A 23,919-nucleotide genomic window follows, 5' to 3' on the forward strand; every position below is an offset into this window, starting at 1 on the left:
CTTTTTTTTCTTCAAAATTGAACGGACTCAAAATATATAATATTTAATTAAAAAATTATATGTTAAATTGTTGGTTGATGAACTATAATCAGGGTAGAGAATTAAGTTGAAAATGATTGGATAATTATATGTTATGTTAATTGTCTGATCAATCGTTAGCATTTAGATTGGATAGATTTAATCTTATCCAAAGTACAAACTAGCAATTACAATTGATCACGTAATTATAGAGCACCCTTATAATTACAGAAATTGTGAACCACTTGGTTATGACTATTGAGATCTTCACCTCTGTCAATTGTTGTTTATATATTAGGTAGACATGGTATAAATTTGATTAACGAAGGAAGTTTGAATTATTATTGAGCGTATTACCCAAATAGAATTACCTCCTAAATTCCTTCGCATCATTGTTAAGGGACATAAAATAATATTTGGTAAAGAGATAAGAAAATGAATAAAAGTGAGAAAAATAAAAATGAATTGAAAAATAATAGAAAGAAGTGAAAAGTAAGATGGTTTTTGAAGTGAAAGAGAGTGAAAAAAAAATAAAAGATTTGAATTAAAGTAATTTAAAAAGAAAAAAAAAGAATTTAATATTAAATAAAAATATATTACCATTATTATAATTATTTTATTTTATCGTAAGTATATTATTATCATTTCGTATTATTTTTATTTTTATTGTTAATATTATTATTAAGGGACACGAGTTCAAAGAAAATAACAAGGGAGGGGGGCATGACATGAGACGAGAGTGGTCCGTGGAAAATAAGAAGGTTGTGAAGAAAAAAAAAAAAAAAAAGGGATAATCCATTTTATCATTTAGTTGCAAGATACATACACATATAATATGGGTTTTCTTGAAAGTTGTGTCATTTTTATTTATTTTCATCTCATTTTGTAATGTAAAACTTTTTTTATGGCCCTTTCATTTTTTTAAATCTTTCCGCCTCTCTCTCTCGTCACAACCAAACCATCCTTATTTTTTAGTTTTCACACTTTTCAACTCTTTCACTTCTTCATACGTTCGTCTCAACCAAACTGTCATCAAATTCGAGTACAAAAATGGCTCAAATTTTTCAAATGGTTTGCTTTTTTATGGTTTGATTCGGTTTTCTTTGCACAACTCGTGTATGACTCGGTTCTTTTCAAAAAGACGGAACAAAACTGAACCATAATACTTAATAAAAACTGTTCAGTTCCAACTGAACCGTTTTACAGAAATAGTTGAGTTTTTTTTTTACTCAAATGATATATGGTTTCATTATGGAATGTTTCGATGCAGTTCGATCGTTTCGCACACTCCTAGTAAAATTGCATTAGAAAGCTATTGAACAATGGCAATGCAAATGCCATTTTCTTTTCAAATTTCATTACAAATTTGAGTGAGATTGCCCACTTATCACTATGGAAAATGCATTCTAGTTTAAAAAAACGTAACTAGTCCGATGAATGTTTAGCTGCAGCAGCCACAATTTGACCAAAAAATCCAAGGTGTTGCAGACATAAACTGCTATGAAGCCTACCTGTGCTAAGAGAACCAATTAAACTGTCATTCAATGATTTCAACCAATCTCGCGATAAAGGATTTGTATAAATATAAACAATGTGCTTCCGAGGGATCTGGGCACAAATAAAACTCTGCCGAGTTCTCACTTAAACTTACAGTAGAATTACCTGTCTGTAATCTAATCATAGAGACCATCCTCGAGCCAAATTTCAACCAAAAAACTTACCATCTCCTGCAGAACCCAGCTTACCATCATTCTTTTCTTTTTACACAAGTATTTCCCAAATTTGAAAAGAAAGCATAGGAATGTATACTAAACAACTTACAGATAATAGTATTGGTCGTTTAAAAGGTTCTCTAGATGCAAGCACCTCTTCATAAGTCCTTGTGACGCTGCAAGAGATGTCTAAGTTATGTTTGGCAACATATAAATGGATAATGGTTTCCAAAATCCTAGTGGATGGATTAGGTAAAAACAATAAGAGTGATTCTGGACCTCCCATTTTATAATAAGCAAGAGTAATGACTTTTGGCTACATTTATAGGCTACATTTATAGGTTCTTGGTAATTTAGCTATATATACTAGGAAATTTGAAGTCTAACCTGATTGAATCTTATGAGGAATTTTCTTTTCTGAACATAGGAAAAAGTATAATTACATCATTGACTGAGCAGACCCCCCTCCCCCTACTTTTTCAATCATTTGTGAGAATGTGAAACTATTGATACCTTAATGTTGAACCTTTAGGTGACCTCCGTAATTTTTTTGATTGATCACCAACCCATTCTGTCCTCATTTGATGCCAGGCTAACTCAGCTGCATGAGAAAATTAGCATACGTGAAATTATTCCACAAAGAGGCACACAAGTGGACTGCATTTGATACTGGAAAGTTGATTACGAAAAGAGTCTCATAGCAGTCAATATAAAAGGAGAAAAAATATATTAATATATTTTGTATTTCCTGAGAGGCCTTCAGGGGACTGAAAAGCATTAACATCAGATATTTTCTATAAAATGTTTGTTTCAATCTGGCTAAGTTAATTTGTAAGTTTGCAATTGTCTGTGTGTCATATTGAATAAAGTGTAGCAACTAACATAACCATATGCCAAACTATGTAGCTTGATTAGTTTTTACATTTTCTACCTTTTCCTACTTGGAAACCACAGGGTATGACTACGCATTTTGTCTCAACTTACCTAGAAAACAAAGAACAAAAAATATAGGATTCTAACATATGAGTGAAAAAATTTACGTTCTAAGTGATGAGGAAAACAAAACTACTTGTGAATTTAAACACGAATACATCAATCTTGTTGCAGAGCCAAACCTATTAAACCTGAATACTGAATATGAGCATTACTCAGCCCGCCCACATTGCCTTGTGCTCACTGGATACTTGAGAAACTTGAACCATGAATGAGGTTTTTTTTTGTTATTGTTGAGTGTTAACATATGCAAGCTAATTATTATTATTTTTTCTAAAGTATAACTAAAACATACCATGGTTTACATAGACTTCTTTCTCAGTTAAATTCTTGTTGCCAGCATTGCTTGAGCCCCTTGAAGAGTGATTCTGATGGGGAACGGCATCTGAACTAGTACCAATTAGTTCCATTTTTTTTTTGGAGCAGTACAGCATTATCTTCTAACCTATTAATCTGCATAGAAAGTATATGAACAAATCAATGATAAGAAATAAGAAATTAGGAATATAAACACATTCCTATTTCCTATGCCACCACCTAATAGTTTGAGCTTTAAGGAGATTTGGTACCCATGCACAATAGCTTCTAATTAAACAATTAAAAATGCAGATTTAGACCTTAAAAATCTATATAACTGGAGGCCAAATGAAATAATACTTTTTTCAAATTTGAAGTCTATTTTTTATACCAAACTTTTTCAAGAATAGAAAATTCCATTATATATATATATATATATATATATATATATATATATATATATATATATATATATATATATCTTACATTAGCAACATTGCACCAGTCAACCAACTAGCCAAAGTTCCAGCAAATTTACCAACTGTTCAGGCTTCATGCAAAGCATCCCCTCCCTCTCAGAGCAAAATGATAACCATGAATCAAATCAAAACACAAAAGTAGGGTCTGAATTTTTTTTTTCTTCTCATTTTATGCCATCATGAAACACATGTTTTTGCAAACAAAACATTGCTGATGAAGCATTATGTTTAAAGCTCCTTTTCATTTTCCACATATCAACTTCACCAATTCACAAGCACAACACAACACCACAAATCAAACACATTAGAACAGAAACGAATAAATGAATCAATAAAACCCTTTTCCTCTCTTTCTTTTCTTCAATCATGTTTTCCAGTTTTCATTTGACTTTTGCGTCACAGTCAACAGCACGAACACTCACACTCACCACAAAACCGTGCCATCAAAATCAAGCAACACCGCAACATTGATTTGATCACAATAAATCACTTTTTCTCCGTTCACAAAAATCTTAGTCTTAACTGCAATCAAAACGAACCAAGTTTCTACTCCGCCACCACCATTCCAATAAAACAGTAATAGAGAGAAAAATATTCATCACAATCGAGCCAAATATAAAACCTTAAAATAATAATAATCATCAACAAAATTAAACTGCAAAAATTGCAATATTGCATCAAGAAGACAAGTGGTTACCAGAGGAATTCAAGATTTACAGTGTAGACGAAAATGACGGTGTTATTTACTGAAAGGGGAAAAAAAAGAAAAATAGATTAGAAAGGAATAAAAATGCAGAGAAGGAAGGGGGAAAGAGAAAAACCTTTAGAAGAAGAAGAAGAATAGTGCAGTGCAGAGAGTAAGCAGTGCTTTAGCTTAGGAAGTAAGAAAGAAAGATCTTTTTTATGTTTCGCTATCACAGTATTTAAAGCCAGAACAGAATCACCGTACAGAAACTCAATTAGTCAATAGAGTTTAATTTTTAAGCTGTGAATCTATTAAAAATTACTGAGGAACTGTTACAAAAGTCATTCGGCTTCAACCGCTCAATCGAGATCAGTGGTCGTTGGATCGCTCATGTATTGGACACGGGATGGTCTGGTTAAACCCAACCAATTTTGTGAAAATATGTGACCCAACCAATTTAAAAACCTCTGGGTTGTGCACATTAGGAAAAATAATGGGAGTGAAGAAAACAATCATGTGAGTGCACCTTTTGTTTAATAGAAAACTGGATTTGTGTCTAATTTTGTTTTGTTTATTGAAAATAAGACTTATGTTTTAATTTAGGTAATTACTATTTGCATTTTTTTTATTACTAATACAGGTTATTTGTATTATCAATTTTAATATTTCAATTGTTATTTTAGATTTTGGAGTACGAAATTATGGATAAATTTTTCTTAATTAAATAATGTTAGTTATACTTATATAATATATATATATATATAAAATTTTAAAATTTTTAATATAGAGCGGTTCAAATTAAGTTAATTACTAACCTACCAATTAGACTATTGATCCATTATCTGGATCGACTCAATTAACAGACCAAATTTCACAGCTATGTATGGTATTAAAAATATTCTTCAGCCCTTTCAAAAAATATATTCTTCACCCCACGTTTTATACGAGTAATATTTTAACATTTTGAAGTTATGTGTTTTATCTTTATAAATCGAATTAAGACTTTGTCTTAAAAGTTAATTTAAATATTTTTAGTAATAACTTATTTTAATTACATTTTAAAAATATAAAAATAAAATTTAAGAAGAAACAATCTCGAAGGCAGCCAACAAAATAATAAAAACACATTCAAATTATAATTTTGATTATTTTTAATTCTTAAGTAATTTTTATCTTTCTATTTTTTATAATTTTAGTCCTTATATTTTAAAAAATTTAATTTGATCCTATTTTCAATTTTATATTTTTTATTTTTTTTATTTTCATCCAATTTGATCCTTAGTTTAACAAATTCATTTAAAGGATCATAAAAAATAATTTAATAAATTAAGACGTAAAAATTTAAAGAAATAAACATATACAAGATTGAGTATCTAACTAAAATTACAAATTTTCTCAAATTTCCAGAGTAAAATTGCAAAAAAAAAAGTTTAAAAAAGCAAAATCACAGATAAAAAAATTAAAAAATGAACAAAATTATAATTTAGCATAAAAGCATTTTGCTACCTAATGTCTCGATTTAACTCTTAACGAAGAAACCATCACGAAGCCCACCAATTAATTTTATACGAGGTGTCCGTTACTCGTCGGGGTTTTTTTAGTGAATAGTTAGTTCATTGCCAAAAGTCAGACGGACTAAAGGCCCACTAAGAACAATGGACCTTTGCTTACTTGTGTATCTACAAAATACTGAAATTTTTGTCCAAAAAAATAATATAGTATTTTTAATTCAATTATATTCAGTGTTAGAACTTTTTCATGTCATATTTTTATCTTATCTTATGTCACAATATTATTTTTTAGACAAACATTACTTGCATTGTACTATTGTAGTGCTTTTTTCATGTGTATATTATTTAGATTCTGAAGTAGTAAGATGTTTTGTCTCCTTACCTTACGTCATGTTCAATCCTCCTTAAACTATAGAGATAAAACAACAGATTTCTCTCTGCTATTTGAAATTGTTTATTTAATCAATTTTATTTCTTATTTTGATGATTAATCATTCACTTTGATGAAGATTGGACTCCTACCTTGGGACTAAAAAATTACGACCATGTTCAAACTGAATGTTTTTTAAATATTTTTACTGTATGTTTTAAAAGTTCATTTAAAATTTTTCTATTATCTTCTAGTGTCATAAAATTGATAGTAAATAAAAAAAAATGATACATTTAAAATGAATCTATTTACATTAAAAATGAATTATGATATATTTAAAAATATCCATTTTCAAACGGAAAAATATCTAAAAAAATCTATTTACATTAAAATGAATTATGATATATTTTATATCCATTTTCAAGAAAAAGGAATATATATTTTAAAACAAGTAAAAAAAAGTATAATTTAAACATCTTTCAAAAAGAAAGAAAAATATAACTTGCTCGATCTAACATGATCAACGCAAGTCATATGCAAATTTATATTCTTTCTAGAAAGAAATGAAGATTTATATATATATTGTTTTTGTTTTTGTTATGGAGCATTGAAAATGCATGCCTTTACACTGATAATGAGTTGGATCAAATGATCTTGGCGTTAGACTTTGTTCCTTACGAACCCTTCAAATATACTATATATGAAACTGTAGCTAGAAGCTCAAGGTAAAACTATGGCATTAAAAGTGCATACTTGATGTTCAAAATTTATGTAAAACCTAATCTGAGTGTCGGTGGGACAATCCTTTCAAAATGTCCACAAATGGGAAGGGGGATTTTTCCATGAATGCAAGGCTTTTAGCAAAGCTTTTCAGATGCTTTTTTTTTTCTTCTTCTTCCCTTCTCTCAAAAATGCTGTGGATGATGTGATCAGTATCCAAAGGCTTTGTAGAAATTAATTCCCATCTTATGGTTGCGATTATCCGCTTCATGTTCATGTCTTGTGCAATCAACCCATGTTGGATTCCGTTTAGAAAAATATATTTAGTCAAATACATATCCACATAAATAATAATTCTATTATCTGTATCCTTATCCATTTGGATATCTATGAATTTGTATCTGAAATCATTATATATCTTTTAGTTAACTTAAATGTCAATTCTTATAATGTATTTATTTAAGAAACTACTAGATTATGAATGTTATTATAATTATAATATTAAAATTTGTGGCTTGTGCTAAGTGAGTATTTATCGTTCCCTCACTTAGTTTTAATAATTTTTTGGATTTATTAAAAAATTGTAATACTAAATTTAATGATAAAATATAATTAAAAGAGCATTGATTAAATATATATTATATAATTTAATTGAATATTATTCAAATATAATTCTAATTTTAATTATGATGCATTAAAAAAATATTTCAAAAATTTAAAAATTTAAAAACCTTTCAAAAATTGATTATATAATATATTAAATAAATTAAGTGAATATCAATAAAATTAAATATTATAATATTTATATTCATGAAAAATTGAAAATAATTAAACATACTCTAGACTTATTTAATATAAAAAAAACTTAGTTATTTTGAATGATTTTTGTGAATACTCGTTAAAACTCAATCCGATTACTGTCCTTGATTGAAATCGTGGAAATGCATGAAGCCATCATAGTAACAATGAGAAAAATACATACATTTCGTAAAACATGAAATTTTGCGTGGCATAAAACTAAAAAAAATTTATGGCCCCTCGTTGTGGCTTGTAAAAAAAATTAGTTATTTTTTTAATAAGTTTGGTCACAAATGTATAAGCATAATCTGACTCTAACCAATTCTTATACGCAAGCCCCATTTTAGCAAGATAAAGTGGTTTGATATTCTCTTTTACGGTGAATATATGAAAAGTGTCAACAACAACATCTGTGGGTTTTAATAGTTAGGTGGCATGTCGGAGGCCAAAACAAACAAACAAAAAAAAATCGAAGTGACAATATTATCGACTTAAACTAATTTTAATATAAATTTTGGTAAAACATATTTTATTTATGAAAAAGTAACTTGCACATCGTGACGGGATTGCATTTTTTTCTATATTTTTTTTAATACATCACTATATTGCTCTACTATCGATTTGATAAGTCTGCTTAGTAAATTATAGGATTGCCTTTAATAAATAAATTAGAAAATGATAGAACATTATATATGAATAAGTTCTGTTATATGTTTAATACATTTTAAAATAAAATAAGACATAAATTCAAAAGTGATGTATTTATTTTAACTAAAAAAATACTAAATTAAAGAAAACGCACTAGCATAAAATTATTCTCCTCTATTTACCAAACAGGATGTAAAGGTTACTTAAAAGTATCTGTTAATCACTTAATCTACATATATTCATTATATTTGACCACTTTAATATATTATTATTTAGATTTTAAATATGTTTTATTGATAAAAAAGCTTAAGAATATTTTTTTCCTCAAATTTATAAATATGTATGTTTAGTTGGCAAATAAAATTTTTCGTCAAAATCATGAAATACTATATTTAGTTCCTCATGCGATAATTCATTCAAACTATTAAAAAAGTTAGTTAAGAGTGATAAAAAAAGTATTTGGTGAATTTAAAGGATTAAAAAATATAAATTTTAGTTAAAAAGACTAAAAAAGACAAAAGATATATTTAATTTTTTCTTCACAATACTATAAATGTTAAGTATTTATTAGTTTTATTAATAATTAATTTACGCTAAAAACCCTAAAACTTAATAGACTTTATTTTTTCATTTGCATTTTTTTATTTATAAATTTTGAACCTAAAATTTTACTTAAAGAAATTAGAATGCAACACACTCAAAGTGCATAATGTTGGGTTTATCAAACATATATAAATGATAGTTTTTTTTCATCCTTAAGTTTTTTCATATAAAAAAGTACTTGATAATCTAAATTTTATTCAAATATTAAAATACATTTGTTAACAAAACTCAAATATATCTTTTTGAGTTCAGAACACACACATATATATATATCGAGAAATATATCTAATAACTCTTACAATCTTATTCAATATCTTTAAAATAAGCCTAAATATATTTGTAAAATTACTTTATCAACTCTATTATATATGCAATGCCATAATTCTGACGACTAGGGACATAATTCCCCTAACTTCACGTGACTTATAAGTGACACCTCAATTATGTGACAAATAATAAGACTTTTTTTTTTGGTGGATGACTAATAATAAGACTTAAAAACAAAGAATGATAGACCATTCAAACTGAAACAATTATTGCAATCAGCTCTTGAATCAAGTCGCATTTACTTACAAATGGTAAATGCTAGAGATCGAATGCTTAATCATCAAATAAAAGTATAATTTTTTATTAAAAATATTGATTGCCTATATAAAATGTTAATATTTTTTCCGTGTGAATGCCTATTGCCGTTACTAATTAAATTGTTTTACTATATAAAATGTTAATATTTTATAGTTTATTCAAACTTTGAAATGTGTATTATTATTTTTAGAATGCTAGCGATATATGAGTTTTTTATCCAAAAAAAAAAAATATTTATTCAAATAATATAACTCAAAAATATTTATGCTAATGATTAAAAACACTATAGCAAGTGAGAAATGGATGCTTTTAAAACTGATTTTTACTATAAATTAGATCATGAGAAATCGATTTTTAAAGTAGTATTTTTTTTTATACACATTGGTAGTTTTTTTTTTTCATAACCAACAAAGGTGTGGTGCTTGTTTGTATGCCCCCGCAATTGCAATTTTCAAGTTGGCTAAAGAGACGCTTACTGCTACTAAAACCCATAACTGTATCTTCACCACCTTCCCACACCAACCCTCAGGTAATGCCTTCTTCTCAACATTGGGTGCATCATCCACTATGTTCCCTTTTCGTTTCATAGCCCCTTTTGCATTCTTGGTTACCCAGTTCCCGTGATGGGTTTGTTTGCGTTTTTGAGTCTTCTTATAGGAGACCATGGTTGAAGCCTGAAGGGTTTGTTCTGCACTTTCACTTTCACTTTCCCATGTGAACACATCTTGCTTGATGAAATGCCAATGTGGGGGGTTGGTTTTGCTGTGCTTGTTGGAATGTGAAATGGTCTGGTGGGAAATCAAAAGATCAAACATTTTTTATGTGTCTTTCCAGATACATTGATGTTTCCCTCCTGCCCACCTGCATCTCTACCGAGAAAAGCTTTAATTAAATGCTCAATGCTTGTTTATATGTGTTTGTTTGTATTGGTAAAACATGGGTACTAGTTTCTTGCATATGGACTAGAATCTTGAAAATTAAAACAATTTTTTTAAAAAAATACTTTTGGGGGAACCGATTTCTAAAGTCCTAAAAAAAAATATTTCTCACTTGTTATGATATTTTATATCATTAAGATAAATACTTTTTGAATTGTATTATTTAGATAAATATTTATTTTTTTATATTTTTTGGGTAAAATAATCAGCGATATCTCTTATAATTTTTTTTCAATATTCTTGATCAGTTAGAATTTGTTAAGAATCAATAATTTTATTGGATTCCATACTCAAATCAAGAAAAATAATTATTAATGATAAATAAAATCCATTAAAATTGATGTTTTTTAATAATTTTTAATTGATTACTCTTAAAAAAACGTGTGACAGATAAAGTATCATTAGCATTTTTATTTATTGAGACTTTTTTTAGAGGTATTTATTGAGACTTGATATATATCCAATCAGTTCCTTCTTTGTTAATTAGACTATCATTTATTTAACATGTGTGCATGATTACATGAGCAATGAATAGAAAAACTATTAACTAATTTCTTATCATAATTTTTTTTTTTTGCTTCTTTAGTGTATTTATAAATATTTAATATAATGCATTAATAGTCTTTATCATGTGTTGATAGTCGCACACTAAAAAGCCAATCGAACTTAAAACATCATATATAATTTAATTACATAAGAATGACAATAAATACAATTGGGTGACAATAACTATTTATTGACGCGTATTTCATGGGATAAGTTTTAAGCTACCATTTATACGAATAGCTCTTCTAAGTTCTAACCAAAGAAAATTGAATTGACAAAATCAATATTTTTTTCTATAAAATTTATTTATTTATTACTTGAGTCTCTATTTTTTAAATTTAATTCTTTATGTTTGTACCATGCAACATATTCGTCTTTTCTTTTAACTTGGTTTAACGCTAAGCTACTTTGTGTTTGTGCAACAATTTTATATATTTTTATCTAATTTTAATTTCATCATTTTCCAATAAACTCACTTTTTTATGGAAAACTCGCTATTTTTTTAGTCCGTTTTGGATGGAGTAGTTAGAAATAATAAACTTATAATACTTTACAAAATACAAAGACCTAAATCAAAATAAAAATACAGAATTTAAATAAACAATTGAATAGAATGATGAAGAAATTAATTTCACCAAATAAATCCACACGTGTATTACTTAATTACTGGAAGCGTTTATGGTGTTCCTTGTAATGGGTTCATGCACGGTTCACTTTAGTTACATTTTTCCTTTTAAGAAAAAAGTTCGGTTAGATTTATGGCAAAAAGTTATCCATGATAACAATTATATAATAAGTCTCTTATAAAAAAAACATTATACATCATCATTTATAATCAGTATCATTATTCTTAATTTAATAAGTAAAATGTCTAATACACATGAAGTTAATCACATACAATCATTACCGAAAGTATAAAATGTAATTACATAATTTTATCGATCAATATAAATATATTAAAAATGTTGCTCAATTTGAATTCTAAAAAAATAGAATACTTATATAAAATATAAAAAGAATAATATATATATATATATATATATATATATATATATATATATATATATATATATATATATTCGTTTATTTTAAAATTACTCTTTCACGTATAAAGAAAAGAATGAAATAATATTGATCCTATGACAATTATAACAACTCACACCTTTTATGTTAGAGTTGGTGAAATTCAATGCAGAGAGAATTTAGTATCTAATAAATTTTTTTCTTGATGATATTAATAAGGTCATGAAGTTTCACTCAATTCAATATGAAAAAAATTACAAAAAAAATTCCGTTTTCATAAATAAAATTAATGGTATCCTTATTTCTAATAATACTTATAAAAAATGATAATAATTATTTAGAATTAGAGAAAAAAAAGAAATATATTTGATAGAAAATCTTTAGTAATTATATTTTTTAATCTAATCAGTAAATTTTCAAAAAAAATAGTATCAAGCTTAAGTTTTGAAGTCGGTTCTTTATTTCCAGAACATGAACAAGTCAAAGTTAATTATGAAGAAGAAAAAAAAATTATTTGATGCAATTAGAACTCATTTAAACGAAAAAACAATACTAAATGAAAATAAAACAAGTGTATTAGAATCCATGAAAACTGAAAATTAAACTGAACCATAGTAAAAAAAATAGTTTTTTCAGGGTTAGATTTTAATTGATTTTTAGTCTTTTATATTATTTTTTTCCTTTTTTTACTATAACATTGGTGTCAAGTCTTTTCATTTTCAATTTATTTCTATCAATTTAACAGTTTAAAATTATTTAATACAATTTTTAATATTGAACTTTGAACACTCCAAGTTACATCCGATGTCGAAGGAACCTAGTCCACTATTTTTTTGGAATATTTTTTTTCAATCACGATTTTTTATCAACAAAATTTGAATTCAAAATTTTATTTAAGAAAACTGAATTTATTACCCATCAAACCAATAATTTATTAATAAAAAATCATAATTTTTGTTAAAAAAATGTTATACTTTTTTTACACATAAGTCTCTACTATCGTTGGAAAACCCCACAACTACACTACTGCCATGCATGGCTCTATCCGACAATGCATGGAAACTGTCAATTCGAGAGGCGAAATCCGACTTTAGTAAACGTTTATGGTTCGGTTCGGTTCGGTACAAAACACTTAACCTAATCGAACAAGAAATTGTTCTCACGAATTTAAATAAACTGAAAATTAATTTGTCTAACTGTTGACGGTAAATTTGATGTTTATTTTGGTCAACAAACATTATCTCATAAAAATTCGAAGAAGGAAATAATTATTCCTTTAGAGGTTTTGTATCCTCTACATAAATCATTTACTATGTGTCAATGTGTTAAATTTTTAATGTTTAATATAATTTAAAATATATGATTATAAATATAATAAAATAAATTAATAATATGAATTAAATAAAAGATATTATAGAAAAAAAAAACAATCAAAAAGAGAAATATGTTATAGGAAGAAAAAGAAGATATCTAATGATGTTATAGGAAGGAAGAAAATATCCAAAGAAAGAAGATGTGATAAAAAAAAATGAAATGATTGAAAAGATTATACTAATGATCCATGAATACGGCACACACTTAAAATAGGAGGTGTTTATAAGTTTCAACTCTCATTATAAGATTTAAGTCTAATATTTATAAAGTACAAATCATAACTTCTCTTACTACTAGACTTTTTCTAAATTTTCAGTATTTATTGTTTTTTTATTCAATCTCCACCTTTAATTGTTTTGGCTTTTTTTTATCTTTATTATTGATAACTTTATTTTTAATTTTTGCCGTTGATATCTGATTTTTATTTTTGGATAATCATCAAATAACAGTTTTTGATACGGTCTAAAAATGACAGATAAACTATTTTTTTATTTGGTTTACTATTAAAAATAGTTTGATTTTTAACTTCTAATTCAGTTTAATTCATGATTCAGTAATAACTTTTGAACGGCCCTGTGAATCACTAAAGTAATCGTAACATCTAAAATTCTTTTTTTATTTGAACGGAACATCTAAAATTCTTAATCCGTGCAACAAGCATTATTCTTTTCACCTACTGTTAATAATTGGGTAAAAGTTGGCCTCTATTATCTTCAATAAGTTACGTTGACTTTCAAGGTCTGAGTCCAGCACATAATGGAGGCTTTTTTTTGGGTTACAGCACATAATGAAGTTTGCCATCCATTATAAAATTTGACTGTGTTAAAAAAGAATTAAAATAAATATTAACATGGAAAGATCAAATTAAAAAATATTTTAAAATCTTATATATTGGATGCTTTATTTTTAAGAAATTTTGTTAAAGATAATAAATATTAATTTCTTAACATATATATATGTCTTTTTTGAGGAGAACATATATATGCATGTCTTAAAGATACATGCACTTTACTAAAATTCATAAAAATATAAGAATAAAAAAGTCAAGTCTACAAATGGCTAAGCATTAGAAAATGCACACTCAACTGAGTGCACCAATTATATGCAAAACCCATGTTTGTAATTTCCATCTCTCAAAAGAATTACTCTTTTAATTACTATTAGTCGGTGGATAAAAATAAACCACTTTTGATATAAAATAAAATAAAAACATAATAAAGTGGATGTTTATATGCTTCATCCAAAATTCAGCAAAAAAAATATGCTTCATCCCAAGAAAAGGGAAGTTCATATGATAAACTTAATATGTAGAATATCTAAAAAAAATATACTTAATATGTAGAAAATGAAAAAACAATTTACTTTTATTCTTCTTTTTAATCAGTATTAATGCTTAGTTATCATTTTATTCAATTATTTTTTACTTAAACATAAGGATTGTGAATATATCTTTAGTCGTCTGTATACCCACTTGTAAAATTGGATGCTTCCCAATAGTTGTTACCTATAAGTTAGTGCAACAATTTAAAATCATATAATTTACTCCAGTATATTTGAAAAAGACATGTTCCATATCTTAATTAGATTCTTTACTACTGCTAGGGATCATTTTCGGACCTAGATCAACTAGAATTTGCCATTTTAAAGTTAAATTAATAATATAAGAACTGTGTTATGTGCAGAAAATTAATATTCATAAACTACAAATAAAGATGTTACGTCCTAAACTATAGAAAATATAGCATATACAGGGAAATGTATTTAAGAGTATATTTTAGGTGTAATAATTAACATAAAATTTGTTCCAATTTAATTAGTAGTCACGGGTTCAAACCATGGATAAACAATCGTGATAAAAGCTTGAAGAAAAAAAGTTATCTCCCTTAAATTATACATGTAATTTTTATTAAAAAAAACTGTATATCTATTTTCTAATTAAGGATCTAAAATGTAAAATTCTAGAGTAAACTCTTTTAGAGTTGTTTTTCATCTTTATTATTTATTTCCTTAGAATCTAATGAATGATTTATTACAAGCATTGATTTTAATAAAATGAATGGTGAGGTTTGGTGTAAGTTGATCACTCCATATATATATATATATATATATATATATATATATATATATATTTGTAACAAATTCAAATATTAGCTGTTGACATATGCAGGGCAAAAGCAAAGGCCTGAACCTACTTTATATAATTTAAATAAATAAAAAACCACGGTTATATGTGTGCCAGTGAGAGGGTGTGTGCATAAAGCCTATGATATAGCTTGTCTTGTATGCAAAATGTGATTAAAGCAAAAGCATCTACATTTAGACCACAATACAATAAAACCTTCTGATTATTGGTTGTAACACAACAAGTGATTTATCCCTTAATAAGTCTAATGCAAGATGATGTAGAACTGTAACTTCTGTGGTGATTCTATGCACAATGCCCTCAATTGTCACGGAAACAATGCATAGAAGAAGATCCATTTGATATAGCAGACAACCAATTCAATTGAATTGAATTCAATTCAACCCTCTTGTGATCAGTTTTTTTACTTGTCGGCCAAAGTGGCCCTACCACCATTCCCCACCATGCTCCAACCTTCCTCCATTTCTCTTCCTCCGTGTGTTACCGACAAAATAGTGCATACCCCAATCTTGTAAAGTTTGTCTACACATAGAAGCTCTTGCAAGTTGTAGTAATTGAAAAATTCAGCGTGCACAAGTCCCCATTAAGCATATTTCTCCTAGCTCATTAATTATTTTCTTCACTTGAGTTGAGGCTACACGTATGTGTGTTACTTTCAAATCTTTTTTTTTTTTTTGTGGGGTTGTTATTTCTATTTTCTACGAATTTTGTTCAAGCGGTGTGTGTAGCTAGAACTCAATAATAATGCCCCCGTGTCTTGTGATTTTATGGTTTGCTTCCGGGGAACCATGCCTTAAGTTCATGTACTTTGACACCTCATACTTAAATACTCTATGTATTGTTAGATTCATGGGCACTGATCCACACAAGATCAATTTGAAAAGAGGTTCGAACCTTCTGCTTCCATAAGCAGACAAAAATGAAGATCAAATTATTGGTTCAGCACAATGTTCTCTAATATGATCATTTTATTTTGATTATCCAAATTCGCTTATAAATCACATAATTCTTCCTCTTAATCTAGTTATTTGCATATTTCGGGTTATGGCATTAGTTATAGTTAAGCAAGTTCTATAAGTTAAAAGCAAAATAGTGCATGTATACCAACGTATCGAGAGCAATTAACGATAAATCCACTATGATTAGTGTTTGTCCCTACTAATCTCCATATATAGTAGCTTCCTCAAACTATGAATGCACATTAAGCGTTTTATTTTAAAAGGTTTGTTTATACCAAAAATGTGCATGGGTTGCAATCTATGTGGACTCATTTTCTTGATTGATCTAGATATCAAGATTATAAGCTATACTATTCGTACCATATCACTAAGTAGGATTACTCTACGTGTCAATCAATCATTCATGTGCCCCCATTTTCAATCAAATCAAGTTTTGGGGGTCCATTAATGGATGGCTACTGACCCACCACTCTATTGATGAAGTTCACAGACTATAACACACCGTTACTCACCTTTGATTCATGAGAATTGACTAAATCAGAATCTGTCCCACATTTCCTTTCGTATTTAACTTTTATCTGTTTTATCATTTTATTCATTGGCTCATTTTGGCCCTTATATGGGCATGTTATGCTTGACTGAATGGTAAGTGACACAACGAAAAAGGGAAAATTGTGTGGTGAAATGAAAAGCACCAAACATTGGGGTTAATCCAGCTATTGCTTTCAGAGCTCAGACAAAAATACCTGCAGCCTTCAATGAAGACGGGAAAAGCCTACAGACACAAGCCTAGGTTCTAGTTTGAATCTGAAAGCCATGTAACACTAAATAAAAAGAGCCACATTTAAGACACATCCATCTACCCCTTCTGGATCCCATCACCTGTTTTGCACTTTCCAACCAAGCTAACAGATTTTTTGTCATAAATAGAGGAGGGAAAAAAAGTAGTAGTAGTAATGAGAAAAGGGAAAGTTACACTTACACTAATGACTAACCTAAGTGCCTATGCAAGTGAAGGTATAATTGAATGCCATCCAACAATTACTGACCTCCAATTTGTCTCTAATGATCTATAAATAATTATTGGTATGTTTAATTCATCCAATCCCTCCATAATTCCACCACCATTAATTCTCAATTGGGGACCCACAAATTTTCTTATTTATATCAAACTGGCTACCATACTATTCTTCCATATGCACCTTACCTTGAGCACTTTCCCAAGTTTTCTCTCTCACACCCTTCATTTACACACAACGGAATCATTCTCCTTTCTGCTAACACTTTTGCTTTTTCTTCATGGCTTTCTTTCTCTTTGCTATTTTAATCTTGATGGTCCCTTCTAGTAATGCCTATTGGCCACCTTCACCTGGCTACTGGCCAAGTTCCAAATTCAGGTCCATGAGTTTTTACAAAGGGTTTAGAAACCTCTGGGGCCCTCAGCACCAAAGCCTAGACCAAAATGCATTAACAATCTGGCTTGATAGAACCTCAGGTCTGAATCTTATCACTTTCAATTTCAATTCTCTCTCTCTCTCTCTCTCTCTCTCTTTCACTTGCATAATATCATTGAAATTTAATCCACTTCCACTTTTTGTTTCTCATAAACAGGAAGTGGATTCAAGTCAGTAAGGCCATTTCGATCCGGGTACTTTGGTGCTTCCATTAAGGTTCAACCTGGATACACTGCAGGTGTTATAACAGCTTTCTATGTAAGAAATAACAGCAAATGTTGATTGGTTAAAAACTAACACATTCTGTTCAGATTATTTATTAATTAGTATTAGTAATTATAATGATTATTTGATTAATGTGGCAGCTCTCAAACAATGAAGCACATCCCGGTTTCCATGATGAAGTGGACATTGAGTTTCTAGGGACAACATTTGGAAAGCCTTACACTTTGCAGACCAATGTTTACATAAGAGGGAGTGGAGATGGGAGAATCATAGGCAGAGAGATGAAGTTCCATCTCTGGTTTGATCCTACCAAAGATTTTCATCACTATGCTATACTGTGGAGTCCTAAGGAAATAATGTAAGTCACTATATGCATAGTACATTGTAACTGTACTTCTGAATGTATGTGTAATGTGTGTGAGTGTGACTGTGACTATACGTGAATTTCAATGCATACATTTTCAGTACTAGTCTAAAAGAAAAAGGATAGATAAGGTAGGGACTACTTCGTTTTCTCCTGAAGTAGATAGGTTGGAGTGAAGATAAAAGGAACTGTGGAAGGTTGGATTCGGGGTATGTGGCTTCGGCTTGATTGGTTCTTATATATCATCAGGTATCACAGTTTAGGCACCACTTATTGGCTAGACATTTTCTATAGCTAAAACTTATTATATATATAATTATTTCCACAACTGAGAAAGGGGTAAAAAGAATGGAGAAATTGGTGTGAGATTAGATAAGTGATGTGATGATAATGTCTTGTAGAAAAATGTGTACAAGAATAATATAACTCGATTGATAATTTGGAAGATTAAACGGAAATAATTTCGTTATCTCTGAAATTAAGGAAAGCAAGTAGGGATTTGACAGGAATATTAAATCATGTGGAAAATTAGAAAATTTGTAGAACCAAGGTCACATGAATGGCACAAAAAAATATGCATCGAAGTGTGGGGTAAACAAAATCTCATGACACCCAACTTAATGAAAAGTTAAAAGTAACATTTAATTAATTGATCTACTGGTTCCTCTCCTAGCCACTTAGATATAATTTTAATTATAAAATGAGTTTAAGTGTTCAACAATACAGTCACTTTTTCATGAATAAAAAAAACTATATAGTCACTTTTTTATTTATGTGTCAGATTCCTAGTGGATGATGTGCCAATTAGGAGGTACCCGAGGAAGAGTGGTGCAACATTTCCTCTGAGGCCAATGTGGCTATATGGTTCAATATGGGATGCATCATCATGGGCAACTGAGGATGGAAAGTACAAAGCTGATTATAAATACCAACCTTTTGTGGCAAAGTATACCAATTTCAAAGCTAGTGGTTGCTCAGCCTATGCCCCTCGTTGGTGCCATCCAGTTTCAGCCTCACCATATAGGTCTGGTGGGTTGAGTAGGCAACAACATAGTGCCATGAGATGGGTGCAAAGATACCACATGGTTTATAACTATTGTCAAGACCCCAAGAGAGATCACAGCCTAACACCTGAGTGTTGGGGTTGAATTGAAGAATTGAAGTATTCAACATTTGGAAATTGGAACACTTAGGCCAATTGGGTATATTATGATGCTGATTTTTGGTCCCCAAAACCAAAACACTGTTCTCTTGTGATTTGTTTTGTCTTTTTTCTTTCAGAAAGTTTCATTTACTTTATGGGGGTCACTTGAGATGGGGGGCCCCAGCTTGGCAGATACATTATGCAAGTGTACGGGGTTGTGCATCCAAGGCTCTCAAGACACGAGAATATTTGGAAGATTGTGTGTGTGTGTGTGTGTGTGTGTGTGTGAGTTTTCTTTTTAGACAAAGGAAAAAAAGAAAACAAAGGGAAGAGCGAGGGAAAAGGAATAATGATATCTATGTCCAATGGAAAAGCAAAGTGGCCAAGGTGTATGGGTTGGTGAATGTGGCACCATTGAGTGCGAATACTAAAAAGCACACTCTTCATTTAATAATGTTATTGTCATTTTAATGATGAAAACGAGAATCTGTGTGTGTGTTATGGGGATGGGGGGTTATGTGTTTTGTTCCAAGACTTTGTTTCATGTGAAACTTGTTTATTACCACCATGGAAAAGTTGGTTGCATGAAAAAAGATCGGATGATTATGTAAGAGGTTGTGGGCCATTGGTTTGATCCGAAAGCAACTGACAAAGAATTGAAAATAATTACAAGATCGAGCATGTAAATCATATCAAAAACTTTTTTTATGGATAAATAATTGCATTACTTTTGTCAATGATAACATCTATAATACAAATTAAAGGACTTAATTTTGCTGATGAATTGTAGGACTTTAGCTATACATTATTGTATAAATTAAATGTTCCATTTAACTCGATAGGATCATGCCTTGAGAGAAATTTTATCACTTGTGAACAGATAATAAAATTTGGTTTCCATATTTTAAGGAAAGTTGATAAATTTCGTGGATACTTAAAAGATCTTTTTTTTTCATCACTTTGATATATATGAAAAAAATTCTGAATTTTTGTTATGATATTTTTAAATTGATCATTTTTTATATATTAAAATGGATGACTCCATTGTTTGTAATTGAAAAGAATGTTTATGAGAGATTTTTCAACAAATCCTAATTTATATTTTTTCTCTCGTTAGTTTTGTATAAATTATTCTCTTTTTTCAAAAAAATGTAAGGAAAGAGATCTTTATTGTTGGATTTTTTTTATCCCACAAAAGCTTGTACCAGTCGGTTTAGGGCTAACCAGTGATAGCTATATAATGGTCCAACCAGAACTTAGGCGATGAAATGTTACACTTGAAGTTTAAATTTTGGGCACAAATTAAATTTGTGCATTTTTAGCATGATTTTGGCTTAGCCGGCAAAAGTTCATACAAATTGGATTTGCACCGAGCTTAAGATTCATTTTAGAAGATCCAATTGAATTTGACATTTTTGGTCTAACTCTTTATAACTTGTAATTCACATCAAATCCTAAACCAGGTTGAACTCATTAACGAAATGTATGACTTATAGTCTTTAAATATTGAGCTCAAATAAAGTCTGTTTGTTTAGCCTAATTCAATCATTCTTTAATCTTGGTTTAGCACACAAAACACTTGATACAAATTAGATCTTCATTGGGATTTGATCTCATTTTAGAAACCAAATTGAATGTGTTTTTTTGGAAAGACTTATTGTAGTGGCAACCTATAACAAGCTTACAAGTGGCCTAGCTCAAAGATGTCAAACAGAAATTAAATTAATTCTTTTCAACGTAATTTGCTCATGACTCAATCTAGGTTTAATCATAAAAGCTTGTAAAAAAACTTGCCTTTTCTTTTTATGGATTTTTTTCTTTTAATTCAATTCTTCTCATCAAAACCTCATGTGAAGATACTTACATTTTTTAATGAACTTTTAAAAGAAAAATTATAAGACTAACAACAAATTTTGAAAACTCGAAGGAAAAAATGAAACTAAAAACTAAAAATTGATTTTGCTTTTTAAAATTTAAAACTATAAATCACTCCAAAAAGATCCTTACTAAAATATTTCTAAAAATAAGTGGTTGTAACAAAGCCTAATGCACACCTACATATTACACTTTAAATGTATTTTTAAACAAGTTAAAAAATATAACTTATTAAATACTCCTTTGAAAAAACAATAAATATTCCTCAACAAATTACATATCTAAAAGGATTTAAATTAATTACATTAGTAATGTAAAGCTTTTTATATTATTATTTAATTATAAATTGTTACATATTAAAATTATTAATTTTTTATAATAATTATTTTAAAAGTCATATTAAAAATAATTTTTAATTAATTAACCATATAATTTTTTTACACTTGCAATATATAAAAATTAAATCTATCCAATAATAATATTTTTTCATTTACCAGATTTGAACTCAAAATTTTATTTAAAGGAATCGACTACAGTGAAATTTGATATAAAAAAATCACTCTCAATATTTTTGCCTTACCTTTAAATTTGAATTTTTGTGAAATTTATAATTTATTTTTGTTGAGTATATTTAAACCATTTGACACTTTTAATATTTCATATATTTATTAACTTTCCTATAAAATAATATAAAATTTCTATTGTTTAGCAATTACTCATTTAAGTGTGATTTTGATTCATATATCCCACCAATATTCTTTTTGTTAAATTGCTTTTATTATGTAGATATTTAAATATAAATCTCTTCACTTCACTACAAACATCTTTCTTTTATATGTTAACACCCGCTTCTTTTCATCTAACTTGATTTTTGACACAAAAAAATATCATGTCTTTTCATCAGTTAAGTTACAAACGTAATTAGTTCAGGAACTTTAATGGTACTATTGGATTATTCGACAGGATTCAATGAAACAAATACAGCACTTAATGATTCATGAACGAAAAATCCAGATTCGATCAGTGGATTGTCTGCTCTGCTCTGAAGTCTGGAATCCATTAACAACGTGTAATTCTATATATCCATGTGTTGTACGATGGTTTAAATCGTGTGTATGTGTGTCATATGAGTTTTTTTTTTATTAATAAATGTTTAAATTATTTGTTTTGCTTGCAATAGATAAAAGAGAATATTTGGTTCAAAAAGTAACATAAATATATTAATCTGAACACATTTTAATGGAAATCAGAGATTCATTTAAAATATAACAATTACGTGACTTAATTTTATTTTTCTTATGGTAAATGAAAAAAATCGTTATATATACGTTAATATCAACAGTGAAAATTGTTTTAAACATGAAAAATATGTATAATTATTACACTTTATATATATATATATATATAAATTCTTTAAGATAATTTTAATATAATTTGATAATTTTTCTACAAAGAGATATGTATTGAGCAAGATCTCTATTTACCATGTTATCTTAAATATTTTAATGAGAAGTTGCAAAACAATAATTCATAAATATATAAAAGAATATTAGTTACAAGTATTTTACTATCGTGCACCTTTTTTCTCTATTTGAAATCAATATATAGAATAAATATGTCTTTTTCTTTATTTACTATAAATAAATAAACCGTATACTAGCATAATTATCCCTATCATGTTTGTGTGGTTATGTGTGTAAGCAATTCAGACCATACATCAAGACATCGAGAATGAAACAAAAGCAAACATTGAAATGGTAATCTACCGGCAATCTCAAAATTATAAAAATATCACCCTTCCTCCAAATAATCAAGCATGATTGTTTATTGAAGATGCTCGAAGACGATAATAATGCATAAAGCATAGGGCCATAATGCCAAGATCAAACAAATAAGGTAGTTGGTGGATAGCTTTTAAACCATTAATAATAGAATGAAAATGATTGAATGTTTTCCAAATGATAAATCCCTTCAAGTCACTCCACTCCCTTTCTCTGAATTTGGCATTTTTTTAAGGATTAGTTATTTGATGTGAGATGTTTTATTTGAATAATTAATTACGAAGATTATATTGACCCCAACGCATTTGCACCCTATTGGGCAAGTAGTTAGAATTAATTTCTTTCATCCTGTCACATTTTATATGAAGGTTATAATAATTGAAATGAATTTTTTTTATACAGAATTGAAATTAATTTGAACACACATTTCATTTTTTCAATATCCATTTTACTTAACTTTAATACAAAGATTTGCAACTTCAACGTATCATAAAGCCCTTAACTACATCACTCATTTCGTAAGAATTGTTTATCCCATGCAAACCAATGGTTAAGGGGTTAAGTAGGGACTTCTGATATAAGATAAGGACAAGAAAAAAACCACTTTTTTTCTTGGCGTCTTGTAGGCGAGAGCATTATAGATATTATCCGCCTCCTTCGGTTATTAAACTGAC

The 23,919-nt window shown here is 28.4% G+C and overlaps 2 protein-coding genes across 5 annotated transcripts; one reads left to right on the forward strand and one right to left on the reverse strand.

Moving 5' to 3' along the window:
- Positions 1 to 1,184: 1,184 nt before the first annotated feature.
- LOC114407109 lies at positions 1,185 to 4,429 on the reverse strand. Of its 4 annotated transcripts, none has more exons than XR_003665598.1 (7): positions 4,321 to 4,429; positions 4,197 to 4,245; positions 3,507 to 3,592; positions 3,019 to 3,176; positions 2,244 to 2,331; positions 1,840 to 1,906; positions 1,185 to 1,745 (listed from the first exon to the last, which is right to left on the reverse strand). XR_003665598.1 is itself a non-coding variant. In XM_028370082.1 (6 exons), the coding sequence occupies exons 3-6, from the start codon at positions 3,155 to 3,157 to the stop codon at positions 1,692 to 1,694; spliced, it is 348 nt and encodes a 115-aa protein (XP_028225883.1). In that variant the 5' UTR covers positions 3,158 to 3,176; positions 4,197 to 4,245; positions 4,321 to 4,427; the 3' UTR covers positions 1,185 to 1,691. The 4 variants fall into 4 exon arrangements, 1 of the variants encoding a protein (XP_028225883.1); XR_003665599.1 differs by lacking the exon at positions 3,507 to 3,592 and having other exon boundaries at positions 1,185 to 1,534; positions 1,681 to 1,745; positions 4,321 to 4,428; XR_003665597.1 differs by lacking the exon at positions 3,507 to 3,592 and having other exon boundaries at positions 1,297 to 1,529; positions 1,681 to 1,745; positions 4,321 to 4,428.
- Positions 4,430 to 17,599: 13,170 nt separating this feature from the next.
- LOC114407110 (probable xyloglucan endotransglucosylase/hydrolase protein 32) lies at positions 17,600 to 20,200 on the forward strand. The gene is made up of 4 exons (XM_028370083.1): positions 17,600 to 17,897; positions 18,014 to 18,114; positions 18,222 to 18,439; positions 19,227 to 20,200. Exons 1-4 carry the CDS (start codon positions 17,702 to 17,704, stop codon positions 19,591 to 19,593), a joined length of 882 nt encoding a protein of 293 aa, XP_028225884.1. The 5' UTR covers positions 17,600 to 17,701; the 3' UTR covers positions 19,594 to 20,200.
- The last annotated feature ends 3,719 nt before the right edge of the window (positions 20,201 to 23,919 follow it).

This window comes from Glycine soja, chromosome 3 (assembly GCF_004193775.1).
Source record: "Glycine soja cultivar W05 chromosome 3, ASM419377v2, whole genome shotgun sequence".
NCBI lineage: Eukaryota > Viridiplantae > Streptophyta > Magnoliopsida > Fabales > Fabaceae > Glycine > Glycine soja.